A 21,642-nucleotide genomic window follows, 5' to 3' on the forward strand; every position below is an offset into this window, starting at 1 on the left:
ATGCATTCGCAAAATAGATGTAAAAGAATAACTTCGTAAAAAATTGAAGTCGCCGTTTTTTTTATAGAGACATTAAGACCCGTTGAAGACAATTTAATTGCTTTAAATAATTTCAAAATTAAGCCTTCGGACATCAGCGAGTCTGAGTGTTTTTTTTTATATCACCACTACTACCCCCATGTTTCCTCAAGTGTTCCATGCTACTTAATTGCTATCATTTATTTTGTCACGCTGCGCCGAGCGAGAACGGTTTCACACAAACGAAAAGTACAAAGCTCGGGTGTTGTGCACTCAATTGCGAAGAACACACCTGGGGAAAAATAAAAATAATAATAAACATGACATTAAGCATTAACCCGGAGCGCTGAGTGCATTATTTATCACATCCGATATTAATGACTTGGGCCTGGCTGATACGCTAATTTTGCAACCTGTGATTGAGTGCTACCACCTAAATAAATAACTGCACCAGAGCGGCGGAAGATGGTAGTGCAGGAAGTACGCCATCAGGAGGAGGCTGCAAGGTGGGCCAAGGCAGTCTCTCTTGCCAAACAAGGACAGTGGACTCGATGGGACAGTGTGGAGAAGAGGAAGATCAGCTGGAAGGATCTGTGGGCCACGGAAGCGAGGCGGTTGAGCTTCTCCATCAGAGCAACATATGACATCCTTCCAACACCAGTTAATCTTCACCAATGGTATGGTGAAGATCCGGACTGTGCCCTCTGTTCCATGCCAGCCAACCTCAGGCACATTCTCACAGGGTGTAAAACAAGCCTCACCCAAGGACGCTACACTTGGCGTCACAACCAAGTCCTTAAAAACCTTGCGTCCGCCCTGGAGGACAAGCGAGCTGCCACCAACTCCCTACCACCCCCAGCAGCATCACACCCCTTACGGACGACCTTTGTCCGCGAAGGGGCTAAACCACCGAAGAGCGGCTCTACACCAATAGAGCGAGACCAGCTGCGCCTGGCCCGCGACTGGAAAATGCTAGCTGACATTGGCCGGCAACTTGTGTTTCCTCCGGAGATCGCAACCACCACCCTAAGACCTGACGTGGTGCTCTGGTCCCGTTCGCTCAAGAAGGTCTTCATCATTGAGCTCACAGTACCCTGGGAGGACTCAGTAGATGAGGCTTATGAGCGAAAACATCTGCGCTATGCCGATCTAGCTGCCGAAGCACGGCATCATGGCTGGAACACAGAAGTCCGACCAGTGGAGGTCGGCTGCAGAGGTTTTGTGGCAACATCTACAACCAGACTGCTTAGAGACCTGGGAATTAAGGGCCAGAGCCAGCGTTCGGCAATCAAAGCTGTATCGGAGGCGGCAGAAGGCAGCAGTCAGTGGCTCTGGATGAAGAGGAAAGACCCCAGCTGGGCCCCAAAGTGAGAGGGCCAGGAGGTATGCAGTCAACAATGCTTGACTCAGGGAGGAGGACGCCCCTGCCATGCAGAGTCCCATGGGATGTTGGCTACCAACAACAAGGCAACTCCTATGACCAATTGGGAATGGGACGCAAGCGTAGGATTGATCACCCTGTCGCTGGCCGCCTTTGGGGAGGGTGTATAGTATGAAAGGCCGAAACACCCTAGGAACCAAAGGGTCACTACTGACGATGCGCTCCCCAAATTTCACCAGGCTCACTGTTCATGAACTCTTGGAAGTGCTTGCACAAAGGATAGTAACATCTCATCCTGTGTTCTTTGGAATCTACTGGGTTCTCCAAATGAATCAAGCACACACACACACACAGGTTCATTAACAATTGATTCGAGGAAAAACCTAGATTACTATTTAAGCACCACTTTCAAGCTTTCAAACATCACAAATGCAATATTTAAAGCGCTGGAAATGGACATCATGGACAGAATGTTTTTGTAAGCAGCCAAACTATCTCACGCTTCAGGCTCAATTTCGGCGTTGCTTTATTTTGCACGCAATTAAAAAGAGCACTCTTAAGCACAACATCTAGTAGCCTAAGAGCAGTTACACTTTAATATACCCGTAGAACTTATTTGTAACATATACACTCGAGTAGATGCGCAAACGTGAAACCGCTTTGATTGCAAAAGATTAAGCAAAACGATCAGGTAACACATGCCCTGATTACGTAAACTTATACCAGATATACAATACTGCACTGTAACAAATAAGACCAAGGCTTAAACAAAAACACTTGTTGCATCTAAAATAAGCTACCACATGTATCAACTGGGGGGGGGGGGGGGAGTGGTGGTGCAACGGACACCGCACTGTGCAATTAAACTCGATGACCTGAATTTTATTCCTGGCAAATCACTGACATGAACAGTGAGTGATATTTCAACCGATGCTGCCCTCCTGCCCCACTCTCCTCCAACTCTTCACCCACCCGCACCGACCGGCATGGTGAAGCATGGTCAAATAATCATCCTCATTCGGCATTGATCCAGAGGGGATCTACGTTTGTATTCTAAATTGTAATTATCATTACATTTATATGTAAACTGGTGATGGCGACAATGACGATGACGGTCATTGTCAGGATCATGATCGTGATATCGTTGTCGTCATGATGACGATGACGATGATCACGCGCGAATGAGTGGTGATCGCTCGTCGCTCTTTAGGGAAAGCTTCAGGCCGTTGCCATCGACGGGGATTCGTGCGGGAGCCACGCGGTTTCATGGCACGGACGCGAGGAGAAGCGAAACTTCTGCCAGTGGTCGCAAAAATTTAATAAATTGGCAGGAGGTTCTGCGGTGGGGGAGGTGGCTTTCTCAAGGTGCGAGGATTCCCACCGCCCCTGCCTGGCTCATCCCCAAGGCCACCTCTGAATACGCCACTGGGGCCACCGCTCATTCAGCGATAAGAGCGACGGGCGGCGGAGTGGCGGTTCGATTCCAGCGGCCGCCCTGGTTAATACTGCGGTGAAGATATGGCGGATAGGCGCCGCACGCTTCGCAGCGGACGTTAAAGATCCCGTGACGCCGTTCGCGAGAGGAGGGTCCATCGTGTGCCGGCGTCACGGTCGACATTTGCGATTACTTCCATCGGATGATACGGTACACAGCACTTCTCGCCCCCTACTGCGAAAACCTGGCAGGACCCTCGTCAAAAGAGTCTTGAGACTCGGTGAGGCTCTTCTGGGCTCACAAGCGGAATAATCAGAATAATCACAATACCAAAACATTGCACAGCTCCAGCAAAGCGGCAGTGACACAGACAGAAATATACAGCGAGATTTTAAATACAGAAGACCCTGCTTCTAAACTGGGAACAACAAGATTTGTTAAGTAATTTTTTTAAAGCAATGCCTTTTGATGCATAAAATACACAAAGCCAAAAATAACTTCACTCCCTGTCATAGCCGTCGTCCAAAGGGGATTGCAGCTTGTTTGGCAACAGGCGCCCGACATCAAAACGCATTTAAAACCACTCCCACTTTGCGAGCATCGCAGTGAAAACAAAATGCAATTTATCGACACGAATGCATTATAACGCACTCATGCCCCTAAGGCTTCCATTTAACATCGCCCCCCCCCCTCCTCCTTCTCCCCTACAGCCCCTCCTCCACCTTCACTTCAAACCGTCGGCCAAAAACATCCGTTTCCAACTCCATTGATACATTCGGGCCGAGCGCATGAATGGGCCCAACATTTACGAGCGGGGGGCTTGTTTTCTCGCCCGTGCAGCCCGCCTTAGAAAAGGGAACCGTGACAAGATTTGCGTGGCGACCACAGCGCAAACAGACTTCGTTTGGCGAGCCTGGCCGTGGTCACATCACTAAATCAGCCGCGCGCATTAAGCACCGCCGGTCAGCTCCCCCTCTGGTATTCACGGTTGTGCAACTTGCATTCAAGTTTGCGCCTCCCAAACAAGTTGTGGGAGAGCGGAGAGGAGTTTGATGGGTCGGTGGGTGGGTTTGGTGGGCAGGGCTGGATGCCGTGGCAGGGACGTGATTGACGCCACGTGAGCCAAGAGTCCAATGTCCCACTCACAAAGAGAATATGCCAGCGAAGACGACGACGTCTGAATTAGCGGGTTGACTTCTGGGCGCAAAGACCATTAAAAGCGATTTCGCAAGGAAGATTTTACAGTGCTGTTTGGTTGTTGTCTTCGTAATGTGGGCGATGTCGCCATTCAAGATTGGCGTTGCACCGTCTCTGTTCCACACAAAAGTGCTCGCCACAAGTGAACCACAATACCTTGCTGGTTTTCGTTAAGGAGTATCAACCATCGCGTGAGCTGCGGTCATCCTCACAGCGGCAGCTTTGGGCTGCCCATCGAACAAAGACGGTCACCGCATCGCACTTCTGCGGCCGTCTGGAATGCTCTTCCTTCCGATATTAGGAAGCCACTGGAGCTATGCACTTTTAAATAATCAAGATTGAAACCTCATTTCTTTAGAACTGCTCTTTGTGTTTAGTTTGTTGCCCTTCCCCCGGATCTACGATTAGCACGGTTGGCTACGTACAGTGCGAAAGAAGGTCAACATACACACAGCAGAATTATTTGCTACCTTGGATGGCTACTGAAGGCAGACTCGATATCAAAATGGAGAATTAAATGAGGCAGGCTAGCGCAGGTTGGAGTGCTTCTTGAAAGATGAAGCTGATAGTGAAAAATATCATCTGCATGTGCCCGGAGGAGAACATGTATAAATCAGTGCGCACTGGCGACTATGACGTATGATTCAGAAACAGGGTCGTTAATAAACAAACACGAAACCGGAACAAAAACTGTGGAATTGTTCTAAGAAGCATGCGGGAGAGGCATGCTTCCAATGACACTGAGAAACACAAGAGGAACACATGGGTTGGAGGGAGCATGCAGACATAATTGTAAAAATTGTAAAAAAAAATTATTTGGGCAGAGCATATCGCTGGACGGGATGATGGCCAACGTTCAAGAAGAAGCGAGTCGAGTGGCAGCCAAGACGTGGAACGCATCCGAGGAAACGTCCACTGTGGAGATGGAGCATTGAAATCGGCTTGTGTGTGTGTGTGTGTGCAGGTGCTGGGTGGATATCGACATTGCAGAGCAGCGAGACACGGTGATAGCTTGGGGAAGCCTTCGTCCAGCAGTGGATTGATCATGGATGATGATGATGATACGTTAGTGAGATGTATGCCTTTACCTTAATACGCATTGCAAAATGCCCTACATTTACAAGGCATCTCCCCGAATGCGTGTTATATAATGTGGTAATCTCATTCGTCTGCACGCCAATTATCCACACCCATGCCATTACCCACATGTCTACCTGATTTGTTTTTTTTACATATTCCCTCGTGAACAGAAGACAGGAAACTCATCAGCCAATCATCTGTCGTCAGCATCAGGCCCATCAGAATCTTAATGACAACGGCACGCCTCAGCGGCTGTTAATACGGCATTACTTGCGCCTCGACGAGATGAGAATTTAAACGCGAGCGGCCCATCCGCCGTATGGACTCGCAATGAAACATTGGCGCAAAAACACCGGCACAAGAAATAGGAACCAGAAAAATAAACAAATGTCAAGAATCAATTTAGCGCGTCGGCCTTCGCGACCAATATCATCCTAGAAGTGCTTACAAGTGATGTCATCACATCTACCTCTCGATTTAAGGAACGAAACAGGAGGATTTCACCACAAATCTGGCTGTCGCCTGATGAAGCTAGTTGCAATTACTGGCGAAACGTTGTACTCTGATTGTAAATGTTGTGGCTTGGCTCTCCAACACACCGGTGTGCTGTACTAGTGACGAATTTTTGCACGTTCTGTTTACGTGACAAACCTTACTAATTGGCTGTGTCGGGTGGTGGTGGGTTTAACGACACATTTAAATATTTACGCGATCTAACTAAAAAAAACTATTATGGATATTCTTGAAATCCACAGAAAGAAAATTTTCTTTCTGTGGATTTCACACCTGATGATGATTGCTTGTGTTGCAGTCGAAACGTCGTGAGAATTTTTATTGTTTTATATTAATATTATTTTATTATTTCCCTTCTACGTGACTTTACCAAAAGAACCAAGAATATGAATCCCTGCAGTCACGAAAGCTTTAAATCAAGATTTTCTATTATGGATGTCAAGGATCATTTGGAACTTTTGCCAGCACCCTCCCCAACACTCCACCACCCGGTATGGAACACACGAGGGGGTGGTGGGGTGGCCAGCAGCACACGTGGCCACCTGTGTCTCCCGAGTGGCGATGTTTACACGCGGCACGAGGTACTCATTTAAGGGTGAGTCGAACCCTGGGGGAGGCCCAGGGTCGGTTCAGAAATCCGCCACTGTGATTTGTTGTGAGCGGCAAACGAACTTGGGTCACCACTGCTCACCCACCCACACGAACACTATGTTTGCATGCACAAAGACAAAGATCCCTCATATAGCCTTAACTGACTGTTGGGGCAAGTGCTGTTTGCGAGCAGCGCCTTTGAAGGCTGACACGGCACACGAGGGGGTGAGTGACCAGCACCACGCCCGGCCGCATTTGTCCTGAGTGGCGGTGTTTACACACTGCACCAGGTACTAATTTGAGGCTGAGCCTACCTAGGGGAGGCCTAGGACCGATTCAGATAATCGTCACTGGTGTTGGCTGCTGCACCACCGCTCCCCAGACAAAGATCGGTAGAGTAGGGAGCGGTAGTGTAGCGGTTAGCGCGCTGCGCTATGAACCTGGCGAACCGAGTTCGATACCCGCTCACGGGCAAGATCAGTGACGATTATTTGAACTGGTCCTGGGCATCTCCTAGGTCGACTCAGCCTCACATGTGTACCAAGTAAGGTGTGCAAACATCGCCACTAGGGAGACAAAGGCGGCCGGGCGTGGTGCTGGTCACCCACCCCCTCGTGTACCGTTCCGGACTTCATAGGTACTCGCTAACAGCACTTGCCCCAACAGTCTGTTAAGGCTATACGGGGAATCTTTGTCTTTGTCCACATGCCCACGTACATAGTCACGTACAATTCTTCTTGACACTGACAACATTATGCAAAGTATGACAAACCGTTCGACCTTTAAAAATGTCCTAAAGTGTGCTCAATCTACACTGATTTCCCTTGTAAATCTGTGGTTTTTCATAACTGTGGCGGTGAAGGGGGAAATCCACATTGGGTTGAGCTCTAAATGTAATTCATCGCTGCGTTTTTAATATACTGTGCAGGCAGCTAGGGAAGGTAGGGGTGGACATATTTCACTATTTCATTTTATTTTATCAGGTAAGGCCCACTGAGCTATATTGCTCATTTTCAGGAGTGACCTGGACACAAATGATAACTCAGCGAAGTGGCTTATCAATGTGGAAATGCATTGCAACCAAATACTCGAAACGGGTGATGCTGATTCTAAATGCGGAGGGGAAAAACCGGAGGACCCGCAGAAAAAAAATTCCACGCGACCACGGGGGGAACGTGCAAATTCCAAATATGCAGCAGACGTCAGGGTCGTGATCGAACCCACGACCTCCTGTATACCAGGCGAGGTAGTTAACATCTCATAGACACTGTGATGATGATGAGAGAGAGAGACACGCAAACTCCAAATATACAGTAGCAGCAGGCGTCAGGGTCGGGATCGAACTCACTACCTCCTGTACACCAGGCGAGGTAGTTAACATCTCATAGACACTGTGATGATGATATGGAAGAGAGAGACACGTAAACTCTAAATCTACAGCAGCAGCAGGCGTCAGGGTCGGGATCGAACCCACGACCTCCTGTACACCAGGCGAGGTAGTTAACATTTCATAGACACCGTGATGATGATATGAGGATGATGAGAGAGAGAGAGACACGCAAACTCCAAATATACAGCAGCAGCAGGCGTCAGGGTCGTGATCGAACCCACGACCTCCTGCACACCAGGCGAGGTAGTTAACATATCATAGACACAGTGATGATGATATGAGGATGATAAGAGAGACACGCAAACTCCAAATATACAGCAGCAGCAGGCGTCAGGGTCGTGATCGAACCCACGACCTCCCGTACACCAGGCGAGGTAGTTAACATATCATAGACACAGTGATGATGATATGAGGATGATAAGAGAGACACGCAAACTCCAAATATACAGCAGCAGCAGGCGTCAGGGTCGTGATCGAACCCACGACCTCCTGTACACCAGGCGAGGTAGTTAACATATCATAGACACCGTGATGATGATATGAGGATGATGAGAGAGAGAGAGACACGCAAACTCCAAATATACAGCAGCAGCAGGCGTCAGGTTCGTAATCGAACCCACGACCTCCTGCACACCGGGCGAGGTAGTTAACAAGCTCGCCACCGCAGAGATGCGCCGTGTGTAGAGATAACGGTTGAGAATTCTAGATTTGAAGCTTTCGTGACTGCAAGGATTCATACTGTTAGGTTTTAACGGTTGAGAAGCACCACGCCGCTGCACGGCAGTCGCGACAGATTCAAATGCGCACGCTGCCCGTGTGGTCATCCGTTTTAAAAATAGGACGAGCGGCGCAATAGCGGCGCAGTTGTCCGGACATACCGAAGAACTTACAAGTCGGCGGTCGCTATTATTTCATTATTTAGACGCTTCCGCTGCATGTGGAGCCGATGTCAGTACCAACTGTTTGCGTGTGATTAACATCGGAGCCTAACATGCCCTCTGCGTGTGTCAAGCCAGGATACAATTGGGCAAATTTTTTTTTTAGCTCCAAAACCTTCCATTGCATACGCTGTACACAATAACCTACACAGATTCCCCTCTCATTCCACTGCTGGATGTGTGCACGTGTGTGTTGGACTTCTTTCGCACCGTACGTAGCCTACCGTGCTCATCGGAAGGACAATGACCACTGTGGGGGGTTGTTTAACCATACTTCACCATGCTGGTCGGTGTGGGTTTGTAACGTGGGTTTGTGGGGGGGGGCGGGTGGTGGGTGAGGGGGGTGGGGGGTGCAGGCCAAGTTTAGATGTCACACGCCGCTGATATTACCAGCGCCGGGATTGTAACTCGGGTGAACCGAGGTCGATTCATGTCGCAGCACGCCAACCACTGTGCCACCACTTCCCCTACTCATCATTATATATATTATATTTGTGTAAACCAAATTTTAAGGTGGCCATCCATGTGTCCGTCCACCTGGGTTGTGTATTCATATATCTGTGTAAATGTGCGTGAATGTACGTGCGAGGGCACATGCATGAGGATACATGTGTTTATACGGCACATTAGTATATGCTTATCAGTAAATGGCTGTATGTGGGTGTAGGTATAGGATGGTATTTGTATGATATTATTATGTGTGCGTCTATATGGGATTGTAAGTTGTGAGTATAATTATATACATCATATCAGCTATCCTGAGTGTGATTGCTGTCCATGATAAACATCAGTGGCACTTGATATCTTAACCACCTCTGGCCCCCTCGTTTGCCAACCAACATTTTAAGATCTTGGTAATACCCATAAAGAGAAACGTGGTGAAATCTGGTAAAAAGGAGGCCATCATTAAATATTTGATTGAGAAAGGGCTGAATGTTGTTGTTATTAGTATATGTGTGTATAAGTATATGCGTGAGCATAGGTGTTTGTATGGAGGGCAGAGGACCGACACTCACAACAACGAGCAGAGCGCCGGGTGGCTAAAACGCAGCAAGTTGGCACAGTAGGGGGCACAGGTGGTGCATCGGCCAGTCATCCCAGTCAGTCAACCTGTGGCACCTGGGTTTGTCCCGTGACCTCCTGCCAGTGGGCATTCGACACTTCACTTGGCCTTAACGTGCACATAGCCTGGCACAAGTGCTGTGGTGATGTCACCGCCAAGTAGTGAATGGCGATTGTTTTTGTTGTTGTAGTATGGCCTTTATCCAGCAGTGGATTGATCATGGCTAATGATAATGGTTATGTGTGTTTGTGTCTAAATATATGTGTGTATGTATGTTAGTAAACATGTATGTGTGTGATAATTGGTTTTTTACCCTTATATTGCCAGATAGAAGGGTAAAAAACCAATTATCATATTTTTACTGGCAAATGAGGTTCCCATAGTATGTATGTGTGTGTCGTGGGGAGTGGTAGTGTAGTGGTCAGCGCACTGCACTACAAACCCAGCAACTGGAGTTCCATTCCCGCTCATGGCCAACACCAGTGACGATTATCTGAACTAATCCTGGGTCTCCCCTAGGTCGACTCAGCCTCAAATGAGTACCCGGTGCGGTGTGTAAACATCAGCATTGGGGAGAAAAAGGCGACCTGGCGTGGTGCTGGTCACTCACCCCCTCTTGTGTCATGCCGGCCTTAATAGGTGCTCGCTAATAGCACTCGCCCCAAGAGTTTCTTGACGGCTATATGGGGAATACTTGTCTTTCTGTGTGAACAAGTCTGTAAGATGACAAATGTCGTCTTTGGTGGAACATTAACTGTGAAATTTCACAGGCATTTTCTAATAATAGTTACAATTTCTCACAATACATTATGACAACCGAAACATATACCGCTGACAGTGGAATGAATTTCAACACCAGATAGACGATAGACTGGCCTCCGCCAAAGCAATGTGGAATTTCCACCAACTTTTCTCCGGGCCACCTGTGCTGACAAAAAAAAAAACTTCCTTAAAAATGTGGAATCTGGCTTGCGGAGAAAGGTGCTGAAGCGGTCGCGTAATTGCAAAGTGACATTACCAGGGCACGGGCGTTCACCGCTTCCCACCGCTATAAATATACGTGAGAATGTTCGCGTGGAAACAGCGCGCCGTCTCCTTTGTGTGAAACGTCACACAGGCCTGGCACGGGCTGCAGCCAGCGAACCGCTCGCCCGCTCGCTCCTCGCTCGCTCGCTCGGAGCTCTGAATGCCCGGGCGCATGACGTGAACTGCAAAACTCGTGGGGGTGAAGAAACGCTCACTGGATTTGAGGCTTTCGTGACTGCAAAGATTCATATTCTTAGGTTTTTTCGGTAAAGTCACGTAGGTAAAAAAAATGTAATTAATAAAAGTAAAATAAAAATAAAATAAAAATCACGACGTTTCGAAGACGGAAGCTTGTGTTGCCTCCGAAACGTCGTGATTTTAATTTTATTTTAATTTTACTTTTATTAATTAAATTTTTTTACCTACGTGACTTTACCGAAAAAAACCTAAGAATATAAAACGCTCACTGGTTTCAGCGCAGGCGTGCACATGTACGCCACTACCCCATGCCCCCGCTCTCTTCGCTGTGGTCTTAAATCCAGAGGGAACTTAAAAAAAAAATAAAGAAAGTTTGCAGCACGGGACAAGGCATTTACCCGGCATCGCGCATTTAATTACGCCGCCCTCTTTTGTGCGCGGAGTTGAATATTGCTGATGGACGAGACCGGCGAGAGAAAGAAGGCAGCCAAAGAGGAAGATGACACCCGAGGCGGGTAACCGCCACCACGGAGGAGAGATGGCATCGGTTCACATGTAGGAGCGAGATGGGTTACGGCATTGTCAGACTGTGTGGGGGTGGTGCCGGAGTGGGGAGCCCTTCATCCGGTAGTGGATAGATCAAGGCTGCTGCTGCTGATGATGATGTCATTTGGTGTGGCACGCTTTCGTGTGCCAATATCCTATTGAGCGGACTACAGCAGGATGACGGATGTGGTGGTCAAGTGCAAAGACTCTGCTGGGTCTGGTGGTATGTGTGCCACTCGTGTCAAGTCGCCTCGCTATGTACACCCCACGGTGTCAGACAAACATTTACCAGAGCTTACCTGAACGCTTGCCCGCAGCTGTTGGGCAAGCTGCCTGTCTTGGGCGTTACATTGTAGAAGCAGCGAAATTAACAGGCCAGTGTAAACAGTGTGAAGGGAGTCAGCGAATTTTTTTTTTACCTACTGGTAATCCGGTGATGGTCTTTATGGTGAAAATCTGCAGTGTTCCTGGGATCTTCAGCAGTTGGACTATTTTCTGTACGTTGAAGATGCCCGTTGACTCATCTGAATGGCACAGCAGAGTAGACTTCAAAGTACACTTCAGAGAACACTTCAGCCCTCAGGGTTATCCATTGCATCCCAGCCGCACATCTCAACACTCTCAGCCTTTGTTCAATTATTAAAACTGCGATACTCAAAGTCCCTAGAATGTGCAAGGCGAAATGCTGCTCTGCATTCGTAATAAAAACATTTTTTTTAATATGTAAAACAAAACGGAAAGTGAATCTGTGCGATAGAATAAGAAATTCATATTCTGATTTGCTCATCGAGTTGCTACACGACACGACGTTTGATACTGAAGCTTTCCAGATGTCACTGCGGTTATTAATATCGCCGCTTGTTCCACAAAAATAGGCGACACGTAGGTCCATTAACGCGTTACGCCAACGCCTTCACTGTCCCGTATCTCAGCAGCGAGTAATATTCACTCACTGGGCGAGCGGCGGTTCGAGCAGTTTGCGTGCTGCGCCATGTGCCACGGTGACCCCGAGTTTGATTCCCGGCTAACATCAGTGGCGAGTGATATCTGAACCAGTCCAAGCCTGAACTTCACCCCCCCCCCCGCACCACTTTCACCAACTCGCACTGACCGGCGTGGTGACGCATAGCCAATCCCTGATGGAGCATGGAGAGTGTTTCATCCAGGCAGAGGATTCATGAAGAGATGTTCATTCTACAAATACATGTGGACCTCGTGGTGGGACCCCGGGGACCCATAAGCCCCCCCGGCTCTCGCGTAAACATATTGTGATGTGAACAAAAACTTTGCTCGTTTTCACCAATGGGTTTGAAGGATGGTGGCAAGTGTTGTCTTGTTAAACTATGCCTTTACAATTGAAAACTACTTACCTGCAGTACCTCTATTTAAATACACTATAGAAAAAAGAATTTGCACCCCTCTGTCAATCATCGTGTTTCTCAGTGTGGATTTGTGAACACACTTTGTAAACAAAACATAAAATAGAGCGCGTTTTCAATGCGATGTTCATATCGTAACAAGCGTTTATACCGATGTTACTCTACAGAATAGTGGGTCGCCGCTCCTCTTATCCGCATTGATACGAGCGGTATGTGGGGATTATGGCTTAAACGCAAAACAAAAACCCATCTGCACAGATGCATACGGACAAGAGAAGTATTATCAAACAGGAGGAAGTAACGGTGCAACGCATCTCATCTGTTAAATATCTGCAGGTAATAGGATTGTCATCGATTGATCCTGGCTGCAGACATTGGTAGGTCACAAATAATAATGAAGATAAGAGAGCAGTTTCACTGTATTATGCAAACCGTGATGACAAATACAGGACTTAAGTGGTGTAGGCAGTTTGAGCAGCTTTGGGTAAGACTCATGATCCTGCCCATTCGTCCTCGCTGCTGCACTTGGACACGACATGACAACAGAATGATCCGTGCCAGGCGGGTCGCGGCGTTTACGTGCGCGGTGGGACGGAGTCGCCAAAAATAAATGTATTGATTACGATTTTGACTTCCGTTTATTCGGGACCCCGGGGTCCCCCCATAAGGTTCATATTTGGAATGGATATTATCCTCATAGGGATCGGTTACTTGACAATGACTGATAATCCCACTTTCACAACTAACCATCTACTGCAGCTGTTTGCCAATCCACAGCCGGATGAGGGCCTTCCTATGCCATGTCATAATAGGGGTTGTTTGACCATACTTCACCAGACTGGTGAGTGTGGGGTTGGTGTTAGCAAGGGCTGCTGGGAGGCCCCGTGCCGGGAATCAAACCGAGGTCGCCGGGCTCAAACAACTCCCGTGACCGACACGGCCTAGGGGAGGCTTTCATCCAGCAGTGGATGAACAAGGGTCTGCGAGTTGTTATCGTCATCATCGTCGTCATCATTATGACTCTCATCATACACAAAAGAGCAGTAATCCGCTCCGGCGTACCACCACTTGGTCGCAACAAGCACAATCCCAGCGGCGGTCACGTGACCTACTGACCTTTGTCTCCCTTCGCGAGGAGGACGGAGGGGGACTTGGTGTGGCGGGGGACGCGTGCGACCGCCAGCACGCTGCAGGCGAGGCACCCGGCCGCCGCCACGAACGCCGCGGTCTCCTCGCTGCGGCACGGAGACACGCGCAGCGGCACGGAGACACGGGTCGGCTCGCAGTGCACGGCTTCCCCATCGCCGGCGCGTGCGTGAAGGTGGAACGCGGAGAGCCCCTTCTCTCGATGCACGAGGGGGGTTGTGACCCATCGCACACACTGTTGCATGCGTTGACCACGCTTCAGGGTGTCGGGTCGGTTGCGAATTGGTGAATGGGGAGAACATAGATGCTGGAGCGTAGTACAGTACAACATTGGATTTTGCTGCAATGGCCTCGACTGACAAAGCAGCCCCGGAGCTGCCTAGAGCAGCTGTCGACTGCACGGTGGTCACCCATCCAAGCATTGTCCAAGGCTCATCCCTGCTTCGCTTCTGAGATCAGACCGGGCGTGAATTCCGGGTCATTTGGTTATAGGCACACACATATACATAAGCCATATATATACATAGGCCAAAGCTCCCCTTATAGGGTGTTAGAGCAGCTTTAGTTTGCGAGCACCTACGAAGGCGTAGGTAGGTGTGGCTTGCACCAACGCCCTGCCACCTCAGTGCTGATGTTTACACACAGCACCATGTACACATGTCAGGCTAAATCAGCTTTACATATACACCCACACACGCACGTGCTTATATATACACGTGAAATGCTACGAGTGCTTGCAAGCTGGCATTGGCGTCCTCTGGTCTAACACCGTTTGAGACTAGGCTCTAAAAAAAGCTGTCTCTGATGTGGACCAATCAGTTTCAAAGACAATACATCATATACGACCAGAGTGTGTTTATTTTGCATGTTCACCACAAGTGTATGTGGTTAATGCAGACATTCCTTGCAAAAGGTATCAGTTTGGTGTTTTAACATCTAAACACCTGTTTCATTGCCAGAACGGTTAAAACCTAGTCTCATATTCACGGTAATGGATTGCTTCTCTACACACCCATTAGGGTTGGCACAATGGACAAAGGGAGTGTCGCAGCAATGATGGCCAGGGTTTGTGGGTTACGCAGGTGGCTGATGAAGACCAATCCTGGAACCGCATATCTTGTTTATATTTAGTTCAAGGAGGATGCCTGCAGTAATGTGAGGACACCGTCGATTCGAGCCAGTGTCCACACGATGCTTGATCATGACAGAACCTGGATCCAAAGGCAAGGAGACCCAGACAATTGGAGGATCTGCTTTGAAGCCAAACACTGTATTTACTTCTGGCTGAGTCAACCTAGCGGGTGCCCAGGTCACATTCAGATACCAATTGTCGCCGATGTGAATTAATCGATTCTGGGTTGCCAAGATCTTAATGCGGTGTGATAAACACGACGTTGCCCACTTATAGTCTCATGCACTGCTGACGATCATACATTGTTATATAGTGCACTGGGTGGCCACGGATGCATCATCCGTTATGACGTAATGTCAATTTGTGGAGTATAATGCATCCGCATCATTAATCACAGCAATCTGAGTTTGATTCATCGCCACGGCTGACATCAGTGGCGAGTGACATCAGTGGCATCTAATTGTATTATTCTTTAGATATACATCAAATTCATGGCAGTTATAGAAGCACCCGCTGTATTCAGTTCAAATGCAGCTCATTGTACAAGGTCACGAACGACAAATCGGCGTTTCACATTTCAGATAAACGATCATCACAATCGATGGGGCCAAATTGATACGAGCAACCGAGGGCGATGTCATGCAGGGTCACGCGACAAAAACCCAGAAACACGCGCGATGCAACGTATTCGCCGTCGGCATTCGGCTAACCGGAGCACAGCGGCTTGACATTTGGGGAGCAAACGGACAGCAACCGAAAAGGCACCTGGGAAGGACGGATTGTTTGAAGCGCGCGTGGCGAGCAGCACAATGACGCCGACACCGTTAAGCACACACGTACCACGACCTCCCCCCCCCCCCACACGCGCACCCGAACTCTTTGCACGAGCGCCGAGTAACGAGAGTGGGGAAACACGACCTGAGACGAGGACTGTCTTTGTCGCCCTGCCCCTGACTCTACGACTGCCGGGCGGGCAGGCCTCGCTGACGAGACAGCAACTCTCAATTGGCCGCCACGGGCTCAAGGAGGAGCGCCCCTCGTGTATCGTCTCATCGCCAGAGTCGGTGACACATCCTCGCCACAAGTGCTGATTCTATCGCCAGATAACTGACGGGGAGAGCCCCGATGCTCCCCGCCCACCCAGTCCCCCACACAGCCCACCCCTTCCCCGTGCGCTATGCGAGTGAACGTGCAGAGCGGAGTGCTTCTTGACCTGGGCTGCGCGCAGCCAGTGGGGGGATGGGTAGGGTGGCACGTGCCCCCCCCCCCCCAATGATCCGATCGAAATCCCGAATTTCGATCGGATCATTCGGGTTTATTAGGCATTCACCTTCGGCGAGCGCGATGCCGATCACACAACGTGGTTCGAATTCGACCCTCGATCGATTGCTGCGCCATCGCCGCACACGCGTCGAATAAAAAGCAAGGGACAAGTCCTTACATACTAACAACTCCTCTATCATTTTTCACTGCTGGAGGGGTTGCCTGCCCTACCTGAAAATCCTGGCTTCATGGGGGGTGGGAGACATGACCAGATTTGTTTTTTTATCAGAGAAGGTAAATAATGGAAACGCAAATTAAGCCCGGGCACGCAAGAACGACAACTCTCTTTCATCGAACACTCGGCATTAATGAACATTGTGCATGTATTTGTTGTTCAACGATTGCGAACCAAAGATGTTGCAAGGCTGCACTCAAATATTCAGAGAGCCGCTGGTGTATGTGAAACCCTCTCTTCGTCAATCCGCCGCTGCTGCTGCTGCTGACAGAGTGACGCCTCGACCACCGTGCCAGCGCGCGGTGGTCGTTCGCGAGCGCTGTGTCGACTGGAACGTCGCCAACAGCTTGATGAGCGAGTGCGTCGCTGGCGAAGGCTGCGGAGAGCACAGCCGTGGAAGCACCGGCGCGCAGCACGACGACTCGTTTCGCTTGCACTGCCGTCCAATAACCGTCACGTGACACCCGCTAGCGCTGTGGCAATCTGCGGGTGGCGGTCAACCATCCGTATCCAGGACATCAAGGCTAGCTCGCTGTTGCTTAACACTACCGAACAAAGACGGCCACCGCATCGCGCGGCGCTTTTCAGATGCGTTTCCGCGGCCGTCTGGAACGCTCTTCCTTCCGATATTAGGAAGCCACCGGAGATATTCACTTTTAAGTCATCCAGATTGACAAACTCCTTTCTTTAGAACTGCTTTTTGTGTTAAGTCTGTTGTCCTTTCATCGCACCTCCTATTAGCACGATTGGCTACGTATGGTGCGAAAGAAGTTCAACGCACACACATGCAACGACATCTGACTAGATCTGGCAGAATTTTGAGGAATTTAACAAAAGCCACACACGCAACACAAACGCTCTTCAATTGTCCAATGCAACTTCAACGCCCTGACATGTTTGAATGTTGTTTTGATTGTTTGATGCAAATGCATGGACAAAGACCCCCCGTGTAGCCTGTAACAGACTGTTGGACAAGTGCTGTTAGCAAGCACCTATGAAGGCCAGCACGGCACACGAGCGGGTCAGTGGCCAACACCACGCCCGGCCGCCTTTGTCTCCCCAGTGGCGATGTTTATACATCGCACCAGGTACTCATTTGAGGCTGAGTCGACCTAGGGGATACCCAGGACCGGATCAGTTAATCGTCACCGGTGTTGGCCGTGAGCGGGAATCGAACTCGGGCCGCCGGGTTCGTAGCGCAGCGTAGCGCTCACCGCTTCACCACCGCTCCCCACAAGTGCATGGACACACACACACGTGCGTGGGAAACAAGAAACTGCAGTGTACGAAACGAGACACCTCACGCAGCCCCAACAGTCTGCAGTATATATAAAAGTAACGCCATTTTGGCAGCGTGCCTCCATCCTACTTTGAAACGCGGCGGTGCATTCGGAATTTGCATGAGAGTCGTGTTCCGAAGATTGTTTTTTCTCTCTCTCTCCTCCCTATTTAAGAATAACTAAAAGCTACTAACATCACGTTACATCAACCCACCGGTACGGGCGAATGTAAATCTATCCCGCACGAGCAAAACGCGGGTTGTTCATTTATTTTGTCATCACCACAATAAACAGCACGGCCAGAGAGAGAGCGAGAGCGAGCGCGCGCAATGATCCACATGGCAAATCATTCCTCACGATGAACCAAGCACACACATACACACAAAAAGTGTGTGGCACGTTGAAGACACTAATATATTCTAGTCTCGAACGGCAGAACCGCGTTCCGGCCGGCGTAACGAGCTTCAAAAACTGTGGGCTCACTCTGCGACGTTTCCTCCCAGAGGTGCACATTTTTTTGCCCCCCCCCCCTTACCACCACCCCCACTTTGAAGCGCATGGAAGCAATTAGCTCCACAAATCCCACACTACGAGGCGACCGGCCAAATGATTGCATTGCTAATTTGCTGCCAAGGCCGCCGTGGGTCAGTCGCCCGCCCTACGGAAAATGGCCCCCTCAGAGGCATCCTCTGAGCCTTTCGTGCGTGCGCTTTTTATATTTTGTTTGGGGAAGAGACAACAACAACAACAAAAAGGTCTCGCTCGCCGCCAAGTTCGCTCCCCTTTAAACGCTTCAAAAGGGCCTGCCGACGAAAGGCATCGGGCATTCTCCCAGCGGGCGTTCGGTGCGCATTAGGAGGAGTGATGAAATAGATGTTTACCAACGTGCTGAACGAGACGGCCGTGCCACGTACAGACAGACACCTGCATTTATTAAAACTCTAACGCCCTCCCCACCCACAGCAATAACACAACAACAACAGCACGCACAACGAAAACAGCTCCGAGTCCCGTGTTGTTATTCTGTGAAGAGTTGGGGGGGGGGGGGTTAAATTCTGGCGGGGTGATGGCGATGGGGGGGGGGGGATAAATGGGACCCCTGCAATTCCACCCCACGTAATGGGGGGGGGGGTGACTATACTTCACCATTGTGGTCAGTGTGGATTGAAGGCGGTGGAGCATAGACGTAGTGCCAAAGAAGTACAATGGGAATTTGACGCACTGCCCTCTGCTGACCAAAACGTCGTCCTGTAACCTATAACACTTGTTTCATGGAATTCACACTTGCATAACTTTTAAACCTAAATGGATATTCAGCAAAAGTCAAAAAGCAAATGGTCGATCCATCAATAATACTTTCCATTACTGAACCAGGAAAGTCTCATTGGGTCTCAAGACTTACTCTTAGGATGGTCCTGAATTAATGTCTGGACAATTCCATTCGTGAGTGTTTGGCGTGTGGGAGGAAAACAGAGCGCCCGGAGAAAACCCCACTCATAAGAGGGGTGTAACAACCAAAGCTCAGCACAGACAGCTTCATTAAACCATTGTTGTATTCATCTTCTTGGTTCTTTCGGTAAAGTCACGTAGAATGGAAATAATAAAATAATAAAAATAAAACATAATTAAATAATTCTCACGACGTTTCGGCCACAAGGCAAGCAGCCGTCCTCTATGTCTGCTTGCGTTGTGGCCGAAACGTCGTGAGAATTATTTTACTATGTTTAATTTTTATTATTTCCCTTCTACGTGACTTTACCGAAAGAACCAAGAAGATGAATCCCTGCAGTCACGAAAGCTTCAAATCGAAAAAAAGAAGGATATATATTCAAGAAAAAAATCAGTTCTTCAATAACTCTCTGACGTGTTTTCCAAATTGTACTGCGCGTCGTTCGGCACGATGTCCGAAGTTTCACTCCACGTGTGAGGGGGGCGCTTCTTCAGGAGTTAAAATGGCAAAAAAGCACGTGGCACAAACCCGAACAAACACATCGTCGGAGAGCCACAGAGCACAACTGCAAACGAAAACAAACGCGGCAGTCGTACACTTTGTGGGCTTTCTCAAGCCTCGCACATGTGTCTATGGGTGGGTGGGGGGGGGGGGCAAGAATGACAGAAACACGAGGCTTTGGGGGGGGGGGAGGGGCTTGAGGAGCATCCCCCCTGGGGGTGGGAGGGAAGTGGGGGATAAGGAAGCTCGAGGTCATGTCTACAATTTCGAAAAATGTCAAAAGGTCCTCGAGGGGGTGAGACAAACGGCCCCTCTCTCAGCTCACGTCGCAGCGCCCGAGACGAAAAACGCTCACCGCTTGCCCGCCGCGTTGTTTTGGTGTGAACCAATCAGTTTCAAAGACAATGCAATATACTATCAGAGCATGGTTGTTGTTTTTTTTGCACGTTCGCCACAAGTATATGTGGTTACTTCAGACATGAGTCATTGCAAAAGGTTCCTGTTTGGCGTTTTGACATCTTAACAGCTGTTTTGTTGCCAGAAAGGGTGAAACCGATTCTTGTATTTTGACACTGGCAAGGGTGGAGGTCCCATTGATGGAGAGTTGGTTCTGTCCGTCGTTCTCGCTGTCGTCTGTAACACGGGGTCCACGAGATAGGAAACTGACCAAAAAGCAGTAAAAAAACTCGGGAGACACATAACCAGAGGGGAAAAAAAGGGATTACGGTACCTGGTAAATAGATGCATAAGCACGTTTTGTCCTGACCGCTACCTGTCGACTTCTGTAATGCTGAACAAATAATTAAACAGTTCCGAAGACAAACGCTCGCTGGGAAAGCGTGGGCAATCCTCGCTGGGAAAGCGTTGCGCAATGCACGCTTTGTCTTCGTCGCTTGAAATCAGGATGTGACTCAATTCATCGCTCGCATGATGCACCACCGTGGATATCAACTACAGCCTCGAGATGTCCCTCGTGAACGTACAAAGATAAGTGCGATGATGTCAAATAGTGTCTTTGATGCACTGGGAAAAAAATCTATTTTTAAATCCGGAGTCGAAGTACATTCCATGTCCCAATATCAAACATTTTGACTGCCCTTAATAGCGTACATTCCAGCTGGCTTGATATGTATAACCATTTCATCTTGACTTGCGTGACCAATAAGCATAGCATACCCCGACTGTTTAAGGCAAAGGCATAATTGCAGGAAGCATAACCTGACATTTCTAAATAATGTCATAATGATATCTGATCAGTGATCATGCAAAGGGATTATCTGCATGAATCGTATCAGAACTGAAATTGAATTACCTAACAGTCAGCACACTTTGATCTGGAGGTCGCTGGTACAATCACCCAGCGTGGCAGGTTCAACAACGGGTGCAAGTTTCTTAAACCCCCCCTAGCCGGCCGGCCCTGTCTACCGAACAATATGAATTGGTTCTAAGCTTTCGTGACTGCAGGAATTACTCGTTGGTTCTTTCGGTAAAGTCACGTAGAAAATAAAATCATAATGGAATACGACGTTTTGGTTGCCACACAAGCAACCATCATCAGGTAAGAATGAATGATAAAACACAAATACGGGAACACTGTGCGAGACACACTCGCTCGGTGTGTCTTTGTGTGTCTCTCTCTGCATGTGTGTCTGCCTATGCTGTTCCCGTGTCTGTGTTTTATCATTCATTCTTACCTGATGTTGGTTGCTTGTGTTGCAACCGAAACGTCGTATTCTATTATCATTTGATTTATTTTCTACGCGACTTAACCAAACGAAGCAAAGAGTAATACGAATGGGGACACCGCCGTTTAGCCGATCGGCAGGGCGACAAAACTGGTGGGCCGAAGCATTGGTGCTCCCACCTCTATTCTGAGACAT

The 21,642-nt window shown here is 48.9% G+C and overlaps 1 protein-coding gene across 1 annotated transcript in view; it reads right to left on the reverse strand.

Moving 5' to 3' along the window:
* Positions 1 to 21,642, reverse strand: part of SLC22A18 (solute carrier family 22 member 18) — a 144,365-nt gene that overhangs the window by 97,572 nt on the left and 25,151 nt on the right. The window contains exons 5-6 of the mRNA XM_061566757.1: positions 13,872 to 13,990; positions 11,796 to 11,900 (exon numbers count right to left, since the gene is read on the reverse strand). Coding sequence (XP_061422741.1) covers positions 11,796 to 11,900; positions 13,872 to 13,990 — 224 coding nt within the window. The remainder of the gene's footprint in view (positions 1 to 11,795; positions 11,901 to 13,871; positions 13,991 to 21,642) is intronic.

The sequence above is a fragment of the Lethenteron reissneri genome, chromosome 37, assembly GCF_015708825.2.
Source record: "Lethenteron reissneri isolate LAM-NWPU_2019-01 chromosome 37, ASM1570882v1, whole genome shotgun sequence".
NCBI classification, from domain to species: Eukaryota; Metazoa; Chordata; class Hyperoartia; order Petromyzontiformes; family Petromyzontidae; genus Lethenteron; species Lethenteron reissneri.